General features: G+C 36.0%; 2 protein-coding genes across 3 annotated transcripts; one reads left to right on the plus strand and one right to left on the minus strand.

Annotated features, from left to right (window-relative positions):
- Positions 1–921: 921 nt before the first annotated feature.
- On the minus strand, positions 922–7,847 carry LOC307126293 (uncharacterized protein). Of its 2 annotated transcripts, XM_079816757.1 has the most exons (3): positions 7,783–7,847; positions 7,341–7,475; positions 922–3,612 (listed from the first exon to the last, which is right to left on the minus strand). In XM_079816757.1, the coding sequence occupies exons 2-3, from the start codon at positions 7,429–7,431 to the stop codon at positions 2,063–2,065; spliced, it is 1,641 nt and encodes a 546-aa protein (XP_079672883.1). In that variant the 5' UTR covers positions 7,432–7,475; positions 7,783–7,847; the 3' UTR covers positions 922–2,062. The 2 variants fall into 2 exon arrangements, with proteins under 2 accessions (XP_079672883.1, XP_079672884.1); XM_079816758.1 differs by lacking the exon at positions 7,783–7,847 and having other exon boundaries at positions 7,341–7,778.
- A 2,575-nt stretch (positions 7,848–10,422) lies between these two features.
- Positions 10,423–15,885, plus strand: LOC307126713 (uncharacterized protein). Its single transcript, XM_079817366.1, has 3 exons — positions 10,423–10,487; positions 11,166–11,306; positions 13,420–15,885. Exons 2-3 carry the CDS (start codon positions 11,216–11,218, stop codon positions 14,958–14,960), a joined length of 1,632 nt encoding a protein of 543 aa, XP_079673492.1. The 5' UTR covers positions 10,423–10,487; positions 11,166–11,215; the 3' UTR covers positions 14,961–15,885.
- Positions 15,886–16,966: the final 1,081 nt, after the last annotated feature.

The following is a 16,966-nucleotide window of genomic DNA, read 5'->3' on the forward strand; positions in this document are numbered from 1 at the left end:
CAGACAATTATGAATCTGGGATTACAGATACAAACTTATTGTATTTTACTTTTACAATGAGCAGAATTATTACAACACATAGAAAAAAATTATAGAGGAGGTTGTGTCCGAGTGAGCAGTCAAGCAAGACACGCAGTCACGCACCATAGCAACACGTCATGGCAACGACATTTCAGACTGACAGATACGTAAAAGATAAACGGGAATTTGAGCGCATTGTTACTGTTTTGTACGCGCGGTTATATTAATTATAATCCAAATTCTGTTTTATTTGTCACAATATTATTGATGATTGTTTAGAGGGGCACTTTATATACTTTTGATACGAGCCCCCAAAGCCCTCCCCTCTGCACTTGCCTGCTGTGTGTGTGTGTGTCCTGTCACAAAATGCGGCGAAAACTCCTACACGACATTAATAGTTAGATTAAGGTGTGTACATGTCTACAATGCACTTAGATAATGCGACTAAAATAGGCACTCCACATGTCTTAATTCGATTTTTGTTTAATTCGAGTATGGCTTTAACCGGATTAAGGTAATTAGAAATTGCTGTTTACATGGTAGTTTCTTAATCAGAGTATGGTCTTAATCAGATTAATATCGGAGTATTGTTGTCCATGTAAACGTACTGAGTGTCTCTTTTGCGGCTTAATGTGCTTTTAATATCAGTTTAATATCAAACATGTCCCACAGTTTAGCAACAATAGACTGTATTTTACAACACTCACTTATTCGGCTGATTTGGATGCAAAGTTTGGGCTTTTAGGTAGGAATGAAGGAAAGGAAAGGAAGGTGCGCTGGACGGAATGCAGCAGCTGCACAATAATCGAAAATCAAGTACGATTATTCGCACAGTCCTTGCAATTAGATACTAAAGATTGACTAAACAAACAAAGTGCAATGTTCATTATTTTTATGTTTATGCCCTTTTATTTATAGTCTTCTAGTTACATTGTGGCACTCACAGCAAGACAGAAGTGTAATATTTTGATTCCAAGGTATCCATATATGAAATGGCGTGACACCTCTAACCAATAGAAATTTGGGAGTGAAATTTGAGGACCATCTCTCAATATTTTAATCTACAGCAAAGAAGATGGCCAGGTGTGTCCACAGGAGTTCATAGGCAAAAAAAGCAAAGCAAAAGCCTAAAGTCTAAAGGAGGTGAAGGATGCTAATAAAAGTGGTCATGAAGGTGGACAATCAGGGGTCCATTCTATTTGAATGTTGTCGATTTGGCATGATCTTTGATTGTTTGGTTCTTCGACGCTCATCCTGAACTTGATGTCATAGCAACAGGTCCGGAAGCTCAAACCTGCTCGGGAGTAGGCTTATTTCATGTAAACAGGATTAGATTGAACCTTTTTACGCAATGCCAGGTGGCTTTTTTAATTATATAATGTCATTACGTTGTCTTGACGCCCGCCAATCGCTGCATTACTGATCGTGGTTTCGAGTATCAATGCATCTGCCCTCTTCAGGGAACACAAGAACGCGCAGTAATCTTAGATAACTTAATCTAGATATTTTAATCCAATCTGCAAATTCGTTTGAAGAACCAAATTAGCCAGAGATCAGTTATCACGATTAGAAGATCTGGGATCTGTCAAATCATCTCAGATGTATTAAGCGACGTACGAAGAACGGACCCCAGATGTGGCTCACATTCAGTTGCAGTGTGAACATAGTCTCAAAGGTACAGTGAGCGATTTCTGAGAAACACTGTTGATATTTGAAATCGCCACCCAAACAAAGACACCCTTCCCATCTAGAAAATATTCACAAAAATAGTTTGTTTGGGTGTTGATTTAAATTTTTGAAAGCATTTCTTAAAAATCGCTTATTGCACCAGATACATAATTATCGGTCCCATATTCTCTCACAATGAACACAAACAGGGTCTCACATTTGCAAGACTTTTTATATACATCTTTAAGTGTGATTGCTAAGTGCTCTGTTTTTTTTTTTGTTTTTTTTATCTCCTGTCACACTGAGGAACACTACAATTTCTTTCCAGAATGAGTTTGCAAATTTCAGGTCTGTGTGATATGTGAAACTCTTCTCACACTGAAGGCTTCTCTTTAGTGTGAACTCTCATGTGAATGTTAAGGCGTGTTTTGTTTGAACAAGTCTTTCCACAGTGATGGCACATGAAAGGCTTCTCTCCGATGTGAATTTCGACATGATTCTTAAGGAGATTCCTGTCTGTGAAAGTATTTTCACACTGATGACATGTAAAACAGTTCTGTCTTGAGTGAATATTCGTATGGTTTTTAAGGTTTTCTCTAAATCTGAAACTTCTTCCACACTGACCACATACAAATGGCTTCTCTCCAGTGTGAACTCTCATGTGTGCAGTAAAACTTTGATTTCTTGAAAAGCTTTTCCCACACAGCTTGCATGTGTAAGGACTCTCTCCAGTGTGACCTCTCATGTGGTCGTTGAGGTTCTTTTTGTATGTAAAACTCTTTCCACACTGAGGGCATATGAACGGCTTCTCTCTTGTGTGAACTCTCATGTGAATCTTAAGGTTTCCTCTAACTGTGAAGCTCTTTCCACATTGAGGGCAGACGAAAGACTTCTCTCCCGTGTGAACTGTTCTATGATTCTTAAGATTTGTTTTGTTTGAACAAGTCTTTCCACAGTGATGGCACATGAAAGGCTTCTCTCCGATGTGAATTTCGACATGATTCTTAAGTTGATTGCTGTCTGTGAAAGTCTTTTCACACTGATGACATATAAAACAGTCCTGTCTTGAGTGAATACTCATATGGTTTTTAAGGTTTTCTCTAAATCTGAAACTTTTTCCACACTGGTCACATACAAATGGCTTCTCTCCAGTGTGAACTCTCACGTGAGTCTTAAAACTTTCCTTTCGTGAAAAGCTTTTCCCACACAGCTTGCATGTGTAAGGACTCTCTCCAGTGTGACCTCTCATGTGGTCGTTGAGGTTCTTTTTGTGTGTAAAACTCTTTCCACACTGAGGGCATATGAACGGCTTCTCCCCAGTGTGAATCCTCATGTGAGTCTTAAGATTTCCTTTTAGTGAAAAGCTCTTTCCACACAGCTTGCAGGTGTAAGGGCTTTCTCCAGTGTGGCTTCTCATGTGGTAAGTAAGGGTTCCTTTATGTGTAAAACTCTTTCCACACTGAGGGCATATGAACAGCTTCTCTCCTGTGTGAATTCTCATGTGAGCCTTAATACTTGCTTTATGTGAGAAGCTCTTCCCACACAGTTTGCATGTGAATGGCTTCTCTCCAGTATGACCTCTCATGTGGTCATCAAGGTTCTTTTTGTATGTGAAACACTTTCCACACTCTTGGCACATGTAAGGCTTCTCTCCAGTGTGAATTCTCATGTGAGTCTTAAGATTGCTTTTATGTGCAAAACTCTTTCCACACTGTTGGCAGGTGAAACCAGGCGAGAGGCTCTCTCCAGAGTGAATTCTCATGTGGATTTTAAGATTTCTAGGTTTTGTTTGTGAGGAAATCTTTTCAATCTGTGAGTCAAAAAAAGATTTTTCTTCAGTCCTGATCTCATGATGTTTCTCATACAGATCTTTTTCTTCCTTTTCATTCAGTTCTTGACTCTCTCCATTCAGTGCAATCAGGTCTGAGGTAAAAAAAAAAAGAAGAGACAAATACAAGTTAACAACAGTTTAACGGCACTAAGCAAAGGCAGGGTTCCTACGGATCCTTAAAAAATCCTTGAGAAATCTTACATTTTACATGACACTTTGACATATCTAAATACTTTACTAAATTAAAAGTATCTAACTAACGTTATATAATTTTTTATATTTTTAGGGCATTTCACAATTGAAATAGTTTAAACATTTAACGCCTAAAACCCTTCTAAATGGAATCCTGGTTTATCTTGCTTCATGTTTCACACTGGTCATAATTTACCCGAGGTTGACAATTAATCCTGGGTATTCATAAACTGACGTTTAAAAATGTACATCCCTAAACCCTGGGTTAACATTCTAATTTGCATATTTGTGGTGTCATTGTCATTGATTGGATGAACGCAGCACCTAGCCTGCTTTCATAAAACCTCAAGCATTGAGCATCTTCGTATTGCCGTCTGTACTGTACAGAATTTATACTGAATGGACATTTTGGAATATAAAGGTAAGAATGAAATTCGAGTCTCTACTTCACTCGAATTGTCGTGTTTTCTGTCAGAATTTGACATTTCAAATGCTGAATTTATTGTTTATATACAATACAAAGTGTTTCCTTGACTGTCCAAAACACGCAAATATGAGTATGCAATTAGTTGTCTGTTGCTAGTTGTAACATTCTAACACTGCATAGTTTCACACTGTACAAGTTTGGCAATGCAAAAGCAGTGAAAGAGAGAAGCAGGAAAAAAAATGGGTTAATGTCAGTTCAATTGTAAGTTCATTCTTTATGTGCGTAGCGGTGTGCGATTTGTAGGCTACTGTGTGTAATGATATTGTAATTGTTTTAACGGTGTGTGAGCAGACATTGAGTCTCGCACCTTCACTCCATGATGTATGCAGTTATATGTCTCTAAAATTCAAGATAAACAGGTATTTTTGCCCTGATAATTTGTTGTTGTATATTTATATCATATGATGTAGTTATATTACACTATCAAACAAGCAAGAGTGCCATTTTATCCAAATATCAGTATGATTGCAAATGTGATATTTATTTTATACAACAGTTAAATAAGTTAACATTACCCCTTCTCCACCGAAGCAGTGCTGGTGCTGGTTCGGAGCCAGAGCCTAGTTTCAAATCGGTTCTTTGTCTTTCCACACCCAAAGCACCAGCTCCGAACCAGGAAAAGGGGTTCTTAAGTAGCACCAAAACATTGCTGGTCTAGAAGTAAGAACCGTTTGCGCTGGGGGCAGGGTTACCGTGACCAAGAAGACCAACACAAACTTGTGACTATCGAGCTAAAAGCTGCTCGATTGTAATCTCCGTCTATACAAATTACGGCGAGCTGCACGAATGCGTTGGATTCGCTGTGTTTTGATGCCAGTGTAGGTTCGCAAAGTCATGTGCATCAATAGTAACGCAACGTTCGCCGTTGCTGATGGAGGTCTTGTTTGAGATACATACAGACCGATCAACGTATGACAACGAGTACAACAAGAGCATATGACTCCTTATGCTTTTGAATCGCTCATGCAGTGTTTTGATAACATACGCGGATCGGTCTGCGCAGCGCCGATGCATCTCGAACAAGCCTGGTGTATTTTAGTGTTTGTGTTTCCCGCTGCCTCACTAGCGTTGCTGAGAAAATGAGACGTATACAGTGACGTAAGTACTGGCTCTGTGGTGGCTTTCTAGCCCGTGGTAAGGCAAACCGGTTCTTAGAAGCCTCGTCAGTCGAACCAACTTCGAACTGCCACTAGCACTGGGTCTGAACTAGCACCCGGTTCATTCTGGTGGAAAAGGAGTAATTCTGAGACGCAATCATATATAGGCCTAGAACTATTTACATGCAAACAAGTCAAGCCAAGCATAAGAATACTTACCTATATACCATTTGACTATTACTTTTGAAAAAGGCGTAACTGGTGCGACGTATCATTAGAACGTAGCGTAAGCATTTTGAACTGTGAGAGGTGTTACACTTTCTGCGCAAGTTGAATATGGAAGGTGGTCTAGATATTGATATGGATATTTTTGGAGTAAGTTTATGATGGATGCATGCACTTTTTTGAGATTCAAACTCAATAGTAGACCCTTACACTGCCATTATAAAGCTTGGAAGAGCCAGGATATTTATTAATATAACTAAAGAAGAAAGTCATATATACCTTGAGGGTGAGTAAATCATGGGCTAATTTTTATTTTAAAGTTAACTACTGTTTTAACAACCATTTTTGATGATGCACGTGCACTTGGCTGATGCTTGATGTGTTCACAACAAAGTTGATTCTGCACTAATTTTATCTATCTAGCATATGGGATGCTAATTAACTGGTTAACCGTTAACCAACAGTAAGAATTTTAACCGATTTAAAGCCTACTATCGTTTGATGCATGCTTAAAAAATACACTACAAATATTTATAGTTTTTTTTTGAGAGAGAGAGAGAGAGAGAGAGAGAGAGAGAGAAAGAAAAAAAACAGGTACATACAAGTTGCATTCAGAAATAATACCAGCAAATAAAGTACAATGTTCTAAAGTACTTCAAACATTATAAACACTACAAAAGCAGCTATAGGCTATTTAAGTTCCCCTCACTCCACAACAAATCCTTTAAATTTAGCGGTATTCAGAACTGAACAAATAAAAAAATATAAGTAACTATAAACAAGCCGAAATTAAATCATTTAAAGGAGCACTTTATTTTAGCGGGATCTAGCGGTGAGGTTGTGCAACCGTCCACCGCTCACCCCTCCCTTTCGAAGCACATAGAAAATCTATGGACACAGGACAAAGATGTCGTCGTCTTGAAACAGCAGGGAGTAACTAACGCTCTGTAGAGCAGTTTGTCCGTTTAGGGCTACTGTAGAAACATGGTGGCGCAAAATGACGATTTCACTGTAAGAGGACCCACGGTGTATGTAGATAGAAATGGCTCATTCTAAGGTTATAAAAACATAATGGTTCATTATGTAAGGTCTTTATACACCACCGAAAACATAGTTATGTATATTATATAGTATGTATATTATGTATTTATGTCAATAGATCCTCATAAATATTACACACTGAACCTTTAACTACTCAAACTGAAAGTTATCGCCGTTGGGCAAACCATTTTTTACTACCCAGGGTTTGAAAAACTGTGCTGTAAATTACTCAAAATCTTATGATACTTCGATTATCTCCATTCAGTTTTCAAACAATATTTGTTTTCATGACTTTTGCATAACACACTATTTCATGCTTCATGAATGAAGTCTGGTTTCACTTTAGTGTTGCACAAAGTCGGATCATATGCACGGGTCGGCGAGAAACTTTCCCTCTGGCCGAGCTGTGACATAAATGTAACACTTTTGGCTATTTTAAAAAGGGGCTTCCATTTAAGTAGACCTGGCAAACTAATTAAAAAACCTGTCTGAGATTGATACCATTTGATCTAAAAGATATGGAGAGAAAAAAAAAGGGAAAAAAATAGGAATAATATAATAATTGCATAACAATTTGGAACGCAGTATAATTTGGATGCTCATTTGATCTAAAAGATATGGAGAAAAAAAATAGGAATAATATAATAATTGCATAACAATTTGGAACGCAGTATAATTTGGATGCTCATATGACAATCTTCAAAAATATCAAAAATTTCTGTAGAGCTGGACATTTCAATAAGGATCAAATGACTTCAGCTTTGAGAATGAAACCAACCTTTTTGTTCCTCAGTATCTTCTTGTTTCACACGGAATGTTTCTTCTTCTTCAATCTTCATTTCTTCACTCTCCTCTTTAATAAACTCCATAATAGTGTCTCACATGGATCTCAGTTCCTTCACCAGGAGTTTTTCTGTGTAATAATTTGATAGTGATAATTTATCATGTTTAAGTTTAAAATAATTAACAGAAAGAAAAATAAATCCTAACATATCTGGTCGATTAGCCCTCAGATCTAGTGCTACAAATGAATAACTGGGAAAAAGAATATTTAGCTATGATTTATATTTACATTTTATCATTTGAGCGCATCGAATCAGTTTACAACACATTTGATTCAGATGTTACATTCAAAAATAGTTATATAATTTACACCGCGTGTAAAAACAACACAATGGATTGAACAGTTTGTATTGATTTAAACACTTAAAACCACAAACCTTTGTTTAGCCTAGTCAGAGATGTAGGAGCGTGGCGCCTACTTATGACGTCACAACGTCAGAACAAAACAAAAGTCCTTTTCAAATGCTGAAATCACAGAATTGCATAGAAATGTACACACACAAAAAACACAACTACAAATTATATATACATTTGTTTGTAATTTTATTCCTCTTCTATCACCATTAGTATGATCAATACGTGTAGATTTGTAAACATTTGTCCTCCATGTAGGGTAATGTAGTAATTTCAGCATAATAGCAATTTTAGTAATAGCAATTTTGTAGTAATATGTTCAGTATGTGCAGCTTGAGCTCCTTCCAGCCTTTTGTAGTGACAAGCGTTGCTTCAGACAGACATATGAACATATATCCTATCCCACTACTTGTTGGGGCGAAAAATAAATAGCCAAAACGACAAATACATTTTATTAGTTTATTAACAATATATGACAGAGGGTGCATCTCAATCAGTTCCCTAGCTCCTGAGCTCGTGAATCAGTGTATTGTGTACACGAATTTGGGCACTGTTAAGGACATTAAAGGACTGGCTCACTACACATTGGGAAACTGATGACTATATTTCTGGCAATGTGAAAACGTCCTCATTGTACAACATCACTACTGGTATTTATGAACAACATCAGAGCGGATATCTTTTTGACATCATTTGTAATGTTATTTAAAATACTTTGCTTGTTATATATACCTGCAACATTTCAGATGTAAATAAATTATAAATGTTAGCTAGATTATGTTCATTACCTTTGTATATTTATCATAAATATTGTTATTGAGAACAATGTGTATTTATCCTGAAATATAATAAAATAATGCTTTCTATTTTTAAAAACATATTGCGTGTTGTTATCTGTTTTTATGTGTACTGAGTTGGCTCATATTATTTACGTTTCCCGCTTCAAAACTTCTGTTAAGGGAACATAGTGAGCAGTGTTGCACTCTGGGTTTTGTGGTGCATTGTAGGACTTTTTAGGGAGTGAACATTTCAGTGCACTGGAAGGATTCTGCGATTGAGACAGCCCCTTAAATGTCCGACTCCCTGATCAGTGCCCTGACTACTGAACTAGGGAGCTGATTGAGACACACCCAGAGACAGACAAATAGAAAGTTATTTAAAGTCCCCCTGTGGTGAAAATCAAGTTTTTAATGTTCATAAAGTGGTGTCAAAAATGTTTGCCCCCTTCCTGATTTCTAATTTTTTTGCATGTTTGTCATACTTAAATGTTTGAGATCATCAAACAAATCTAAATATTAGTCAAAGATTACACAAGTAAACACAAAATGCAGTTTTTAAATGAAGGTTGTTATTATTAAGGGAAAATAAAATCCAAACCTTCATGGCCCCCCACATGAAAAAATACTATAGTAAAATTACTCTAGTAAATACTATAGTGTTTTTGAACCATACTATAGTAAATATACTAAATTAACAAAGTGTGGTAAATACTACAATATACTACAATTTACTGTAGTATCTTTAATATAGTATGGTTCAAAAACACTATAGTATTTACTAGAGTAATTTTACTATAATATACTATAATAACAAGTAGCTGTTAACAAGTAGCGGTAAAGTCACTAGGAGTCATGTCAAGTCAAGTCAAGTCAACTTTATTTATATAGCGCTTTTAACAATGTAGATTGTTTCAAAGCAGCTTTACAGTGTTAAACAGGAAAATAATGCAGCATAATTTTAATCAGCTGTATAGCCATTCTGGAAACATTTCAAGTATCATACAGTGACAGTGTGGGCGTTAGATCAATAATTCGATCAGTAATTTAGTTTAAATGGTTAATTTAGTTTAAATTTTTCAACTAAACATCGAAATTAATCTAAATAATAATGTCCCCAACTGAGCACGCCAAGCCAGAGGCAACATCATCATTGGCAATTTTTTTTTCCATGGAACTGGGTTACTTGCAAACTGTTGTCGCGGGTTGTTTTTTTCCCAACGATATAAAGGTTTTGTATTGTATTGAAATATCTACCAATGATAAAACGGTTAGATTAGACATAAACATAAACTGTTATTTAAAATCTTAGATTATGTTGTGTGAGGGACAGGCCTCTGAGCTTATTTATGAAAACAGATGATTACTTATACTGATTTTGAAAGTGTATATAAAGTATAACGGTGACTAAAATGTGTGAATGGCATGTGTTCAGTTTTGATATTTGGAAAGGGTCAGTGGGCTTGTATAAATGTAAAAAGTAGAAAAAAATGCAACTTATTTTGATCAGTTAAAATATTGTAAACATATGCTGTCACGACTTAGCCTATTGATTGTGTATATATATATATATATATATATATATATATATATATATATATATATATATATATATATATATATATATATATATATATATATATATATATATATATAATGTAAATGTATATAAGTTTACAATGTAGAGCTCGTTTTTTACAATGTACTCCTGAGCTCTTGTGGAGTTGGGCCAGTGTAACGTTTGACTGTAAGTGTGTACACATGTAAGAGATAACTAAGAAATGATAAGAAATGATCTTAAATCCTGACTGCATAACAGCACAGTAGGAGGCGATATGCACACGCTGCAATGCGCTAAAAAAAACCGAGAATGACTTTTATTTTGGCGTGATAGTATGACGTCACAAATCGGCGCCGGGCTGCTGCCTTGAATGTAATTCGGCTGAAGAAAGGTTTGTATTTTAGCCATTTCAACTGTTTAAATCGATACAAACTGTTCAGTCAACTTTATAATCATGTTACAAGAGCTGTAAAATTAATTATCTATAATTGAATGTAACACTGTAATGCTTTATATATCATTAAAGAACATTAGTTTTGTTGATAAAACGCATCCGCACATGGCAAACAAAACAGGCGGATATCAATTCTCTCCCTATATCATGAATTGGTCACTGACCTGTAGAGATGAGAGAAACAGAGCTTTTGGAAACTCAGGAGTCATTTGAACCAAATGTTGTGCAGAATTCAGAATTGGGACACAGAGCTGTGAATCTCTGAAGATGAAAACACAAACATGTGCAATGAGAACTTTTAACCAACTGCAAATGTTTTCATAATGCTTTAATCTGGTAAATAAAATCTCCAAATCAATAAATCCCAAATCTTAACCATATATATAGTATGAACTTTCTGTATAATTGATATATTTTGTACATTACTTTGTAGTGCTTTTGATTTGTTGTTGTTGTTGTTGTTGTTTTTGTTTTTTTAATTGGGCCATTAACTCTCACACTGACTGATTCCCCTACCAGTGTGCTCATACTGAACACAGAGATTTAGTTTGGATTTATTTTTCTTTCCGTTAATTATTCTCATCTTAAACATGACAATTATGTCTATACACACAGAAAAATTCCTGGTGAAGAAACTGAGATCCACGTGACACACTATTAAAAAGATGGCGTTTATTAAAGAGGAGAGTGAAGAAATGAAGATTGAAGAAGAAGAAATATTCAGAGTGAAACAAGAAGATACTGAGGAACAAACAGGTTGGTTTCAGTAACTATGTCATTAAAACATCACTCTGTTTTTATTGGCATTTTGAAGTATTGCATGAGAAATGAGTGACGTAAATGGCAAATTTTGCAAAAAGAGCAATCTGCCAAGGAAAGAATTAGGACATGGTAATAATACACAGCAATCAGCCCAGTCACTATGAGAGGAACACACACACACACACACACACACAAAAAAAGAAACAAGACACAATAGCTACAAACAAAGATACATCCTAATATGCCAACAGTAATGTAGTTAGTAGTGATGATCAAATGTGGCTGACGTGATTGTATTTCTTTGATCTATTAAAGGGTTAGTTCACCCAAAAATGAAAATTCTGTCATTAATTACTCCCCCTCATGTCGTTCGACACCCGTGAGACCTCCGTTCATATTCGGAACACAAATGAAGATATTTTAGTTGAAAGCTGATGGCTGAGAAAGGCTTCAGATAGGCCTCCATTGGCATTCAGTACATTAATACTCCCAAGACCCATAAAAGGCACTTAAAACGTCGTTACAAAGTCCATCTCACCACAGTGACTCTACAATAATTTTACGATGCAACGACAATAGTTTTTGTGCGCAAAAAAAAATCAAAATAACACCTTTATCCAACTTGTTATTGTCTTCCGTGTGTGCCTCCACGACGCATGCGCGAGAATATGACGTAGCGTCAGCGTTCGGGAATCCATGAAATGCACACTTAAGCCCCATTTTGAGAACTACGCCGAGACCTAAAGCACAATCAATGTAGAATCCAACAGCTTAGATACGCGCGTCTTCCTCTGCTTGTAAACAAATTCCTTCTGGGTCATATGCCCGAACGCCGGATCTGCGTCATATTCTCGCGCATGCGTTGTGGAGGCACACACGGAAGACAATAACAAGTTGGATAAAGGTGTTATTTTGATTTTTTTTTGCGCACAAAAACTATTGTCGTCGCATCGTAAAATTATTGTATTGCCACTGTGGTGAGATGGACTTTGTAACGACGTTTTAAGTGCCTTTTATGGGTCTTGGGAGTGTAAATGGACTGAATGCCAATGGAGGCCTGTCTGAAGCCTTTCTCAGCCATCAGCTTTCAACAAAAATATCTTCATTTGTGTTCCGAATATGAACGGAGGTCTTACGGGTGTCGAACGACATGAGGGTGAGTAATTAATGACAGAATTTTCATTTTTGGGTGAACTAACCCTTTAAACTTTGAACCAACTAGATCTTAATTATTGACCTTCCAAGGTGGAAGAAAGCTGTTTTACAAACATAAACCGAAGAGTGAATATCAAAAGTAGAAAACAATGCACATGTACATGCATCGAGATATAGAATCTAATATGCAGAGGTTTTTGGTCAATGCTGCTGTCTTTTCAGAGTTTAATATAAGAAAATTTCTATCAAATCATTGATAATATTAAAACTCTGCTAACTTGGGGTTGTGAGGAAATATAAAACTGAATATAATCGTCATTACAATGAAAACTAATAAAAATGTCACTCGTGGAAATATATACAAGGAGGAAAGCAGAGGACCTAATATAGAGCCCTGTGGCACCCCATTCTTTTTGTTTAATGAGACATCTTTTTATTTACACAAGCATTAGCATGGTTCAGGTCCTACCTATCTGACCACTACCACTTTGTTTGTTCACAAATGCCAACATAAAGCTCAAGTTATGCAAGATAATCATGTGGTCAATGTTGTCGAAATATCTAATAGCACTAGAAAATAGATGTAGCCATGATTGGATGTCTAAAGCAGGTAATTTGTAACTTAAAAATGCACAGTTTCTCTGTTATGATGGGACCTGCATCCTGAAATTCTTTAACTACTTTTTATTTGAGAGAACATATGTTTCTAATATTTTAGACATAAATTGCAGATTTGAGATCGATCTATACCTGACTAGGTCTTCTGGGTCAAACTTGTTTTTTTATGAGAGTGGTTTGGTAGTTGCTAGCTTGAAAGAATTTGCGACATATCATAAACAAAGCTTAGATTTAACAAGATTGGGAAGAGTTAGATTAGTGAGTATTGAATGCAATGTCTAAATTGTGTCACTTTGTGACATTAAACTGCGATTATTTGTCTTTTTTGCCTTAGATCTCATGATACCGAAAGAGGAGCGTCAAGAGGACATTAAAAAAGAAGTCAAAGATCTGTATGTGAAACATGATTTAATAACTGGAGAAAAATCCTCGAGTTGCTCACAGAATGAAAAGACTTTGTCACGAAAAAGAGCTCAAAATACAAAAACTATTAGTAATCTCACCTGTGAATATTGTGGAAAATTTTTCAAAAAACACAAAAACCTTCAAATCCACAAGAGAATTCACACAGGAGAGAAGCCATTTACTTGCCAGCAGTGTGCAAAGAGTTTCACTCAAAAAGGTAGTCTTAAATCCCACATGAGAGTTCACACTAAAGAGAGTCCTTTCACCTGCGAACAATGTGGGAAAAGTTTCTCTCAAAAAGGAAACCTGAAAGTCCATATGAGAGTTCACACTAAAGAGAGTCCTTTCACCTGTCAACAGTGTGGAAAAAGTTTCACTCAAAAAGGAAGTCTTAAAGATCACATGAGAATTCACACTGGAGAGAACCCTTATACATGCCAACAGTGTGGAAAAAGTTTCATTCGAAAAGGAAACCTGAAAGTCCATATGAGAGTTCACACTGGAGAGAGCCCTTACACATGCCAACATTGTGGAAAATGTTTTTCTCAAAAAGCAAGCCTTACCTGCCACACAAGAATTCACACTGGAGAGAAGCCTTACAAATGCCCCCACTGTGAAAAGAGTTTTACACATAAAGGAACCCTTACTAACCACATGTCAATTCACACTGGAGAGAAGCCGTTCGTATGTGATCAGTGTGGAAAGAGTTTCAGATTTTCAATAACCCTGAAGGTTCACATGAAGATTCACTCAAAAGATAACGGTTTTAAATGTCATCAGTGTGGAAGAAGTTTCACAGACAAGAAGCACCTTAAGAATCATGTAGAAATTCACATTGGAGAAAAGCCTTTCATGTGCCATCACTGTGGAAAGACTTTCAAAAACAATGCTAACCTTGAGATTCACATTAGAATTCACACTGGAGAAAAGCCTTTTACCTGTCTTAAGTGTGGAAAGAGTTTCACGGCTAAAGGAAACCTTGACATTCACTCAAGGGTTCATACTGGAGAGAGGCCTTACAAGTGTCTTCAATGTGAGAGGACTTTCAAATATCACAGAGACCTGAAATGCCATTTGCAAACACATTCTAGAAAGAAACTACAAAGATCCAAGTGTGACAATAGGATTATGAAAAAGAGCAATTTAAGAAATGAACTTAAATGTAATTTGCAAACTCATTCTAAAAAGAAATTACAAAGATCTGAGTATGACGAGAGGTTTACAAAAAAGAGCAATTTAAGAAATGACCTGCACGGAGGAAGGCAATCTAATTGTGACCAGTGTAAAAAGACATTTGTTTTGCCATTACACTTAAAGATACACATGAAAAGTCACGCAGATATGAGACCCTATTCTTGTTCTTTTTGTGGAAAGCATTTTAAATGGCCCAGCAATTTAAAATGGCACCATAAACTATCTATCTGTGTGAAATCAAAAGCTACGTTTACGCCCCAGATGAATGTGGGCTAAATTGTATTTTCTTCTCAAATCTTTTTTTTTTTTTTTTTTTTGTGAGGCTGTTCACATGACCTTTAGAATGTGGCCTGTATCAGATACTCATCTGAACAGTTGACGTTCATACAAGACTCCACAATTTTCCCTGTTTTGTCCGTGTTCAATTCTTCTATTTTTATCTGTAATATTTTTATACTTTGCCTTGATTTTCTTTTGTTTTTATCATATATGAATGACTGTGGCAATTCTCATTTTGCTATAGTTTCACATATTGAGAGTTTGTGGTAGACGGTCTATAATTTAGATTGTATAGAATTGTTCATTTCAGTATAACACTTGGAAATAAATATATTGTAAAAAAATATTTTTTTTTACATTGCATTCAGAATGAAATGTAAAAAAATATTTTTTTTACATTGCATTCAGAATGAAATCAGAACTCTCTTTTTGTTGTTGTCATTCTGTGTGCCTTTTGCCTTACCCATCATAACCAGGGTTGGGAACTACCGCATTAGAGTAGGGATGCTCCGTTACTGCCCTTCTTTGCTGTATCAGGTATCGGACACAGGACCAATCCAAATCCAACATTGTGCGTTGTTATTTTTAAGCCTCACAAAAAGGCATAAACTCATTTTAAAGCACCATAATGTTTTCGTGCACTATTCCAAGTGTTCTGAAGCCATTTGATAGCTTAATGTGATGAATTAAATTGAAGTTCACGTAAACTCCAAGATCATTCAATCTTCCAATTTGTAGATAAAGGTCTATGATTTTTGCGTAAAAGTACTTAATCTTGCTGGAGTTTATTACCCTTTCTAAATCATGTTACTTGCTACCGGGTGTCAGTTCAATCGCAACACGGTAGTAGAAAGAACAATTGTTCTTCACGCGCACAGTAATTGAAAAATGAAACTGTTCATAGAAAATGCTGAATAAACGGTTGCATAAATATAATACTCTATGCATCAATATCTCTTCCCTTTTCAATGCAAGTGATGTGTGCTGTGACTCCATGTTTCTTCAAGGGGATGTATTGGAGTCTTTCATATTAGAATACTTTTGCACAATGAAAAGGTATTCATAGAGAGAGTAGAAGTGGTACACAGTACATTTTAGTTAAATAAATTAACTTACGTTATAGTGTTACATTTTCTGAGTAAAATTAACTATTTTAAACAAAAATACTTCATAGACTACGTTTACATGGACAGCAGTAATCTAATTGTTGACCTTACTCTGAATAAGACAATAATCTGATTAAGGCGTTTACATGAGTTGCTTTTAGAATATTACGTTCATGTTCCCATTTTACATGTTACAGAACATAGCTCGATTAATAGTACGTCATTACGTACCCATGCCACGCTACGCTGTCCGGCGTCCAATCATAGCGCGACTTTCGTAGGTCTGTTCAAATCAATGGGCTCAGGCAACCCGCTGTAACTTTACCTGTTGGACAGTGTGACTTTATAAAAACGAGTGACTTTTATACTTTTTAATGTAATATATATATATATATATATATATATATATATTTATATATATATATATATATATATATATATATATAGTTTTATTTTTTGTATATATTGTGTCTTTCAGTTTTTTTAAGAGACACTGCCCATCTTGCCTCCTTCTTGACAGCCTACATTTCGAATAATAGCTTTGATTAATGATGAAAATTAAGGTTTCAAAATCGTGATTGTTTGGATTGTTTTTTTCTGCCATCGAGCCACAAGCGCTCACTGAATGGCTATATGGCTCGCGAGCCTAGAGGTTCCCGACCGCTGTTGTAAGCAGACAATATGAATCTGGGATTACAGATACAAACGTATTGTATTTTACTTTTACAATGAGCAGAATTATTACAACACAAAGAAAAAAAATATAGAGGAGGCCATGTCCGAGTGAGCAGTCAAGCAAGACACGCAGTCACGCACCATAGCAACACGTCATGGCAACGACATTTCAGACTGAAAGATACGTAAAAGATAAACGGGAATGTGAGCGCATTGTTACTG

This window comes from Gobio gobio (genome assembly GCF_949357685.1).
Source record: "Gobio gobio genome assembly, chromosome: 5".
Classification (NCBI taxonomy): domain Eukaryota; kingdom Metazoa; phylum Chordata; class Actinopteri; order Cypriniformes; family Gobionidae; genus Gobio; species Gobio gobio.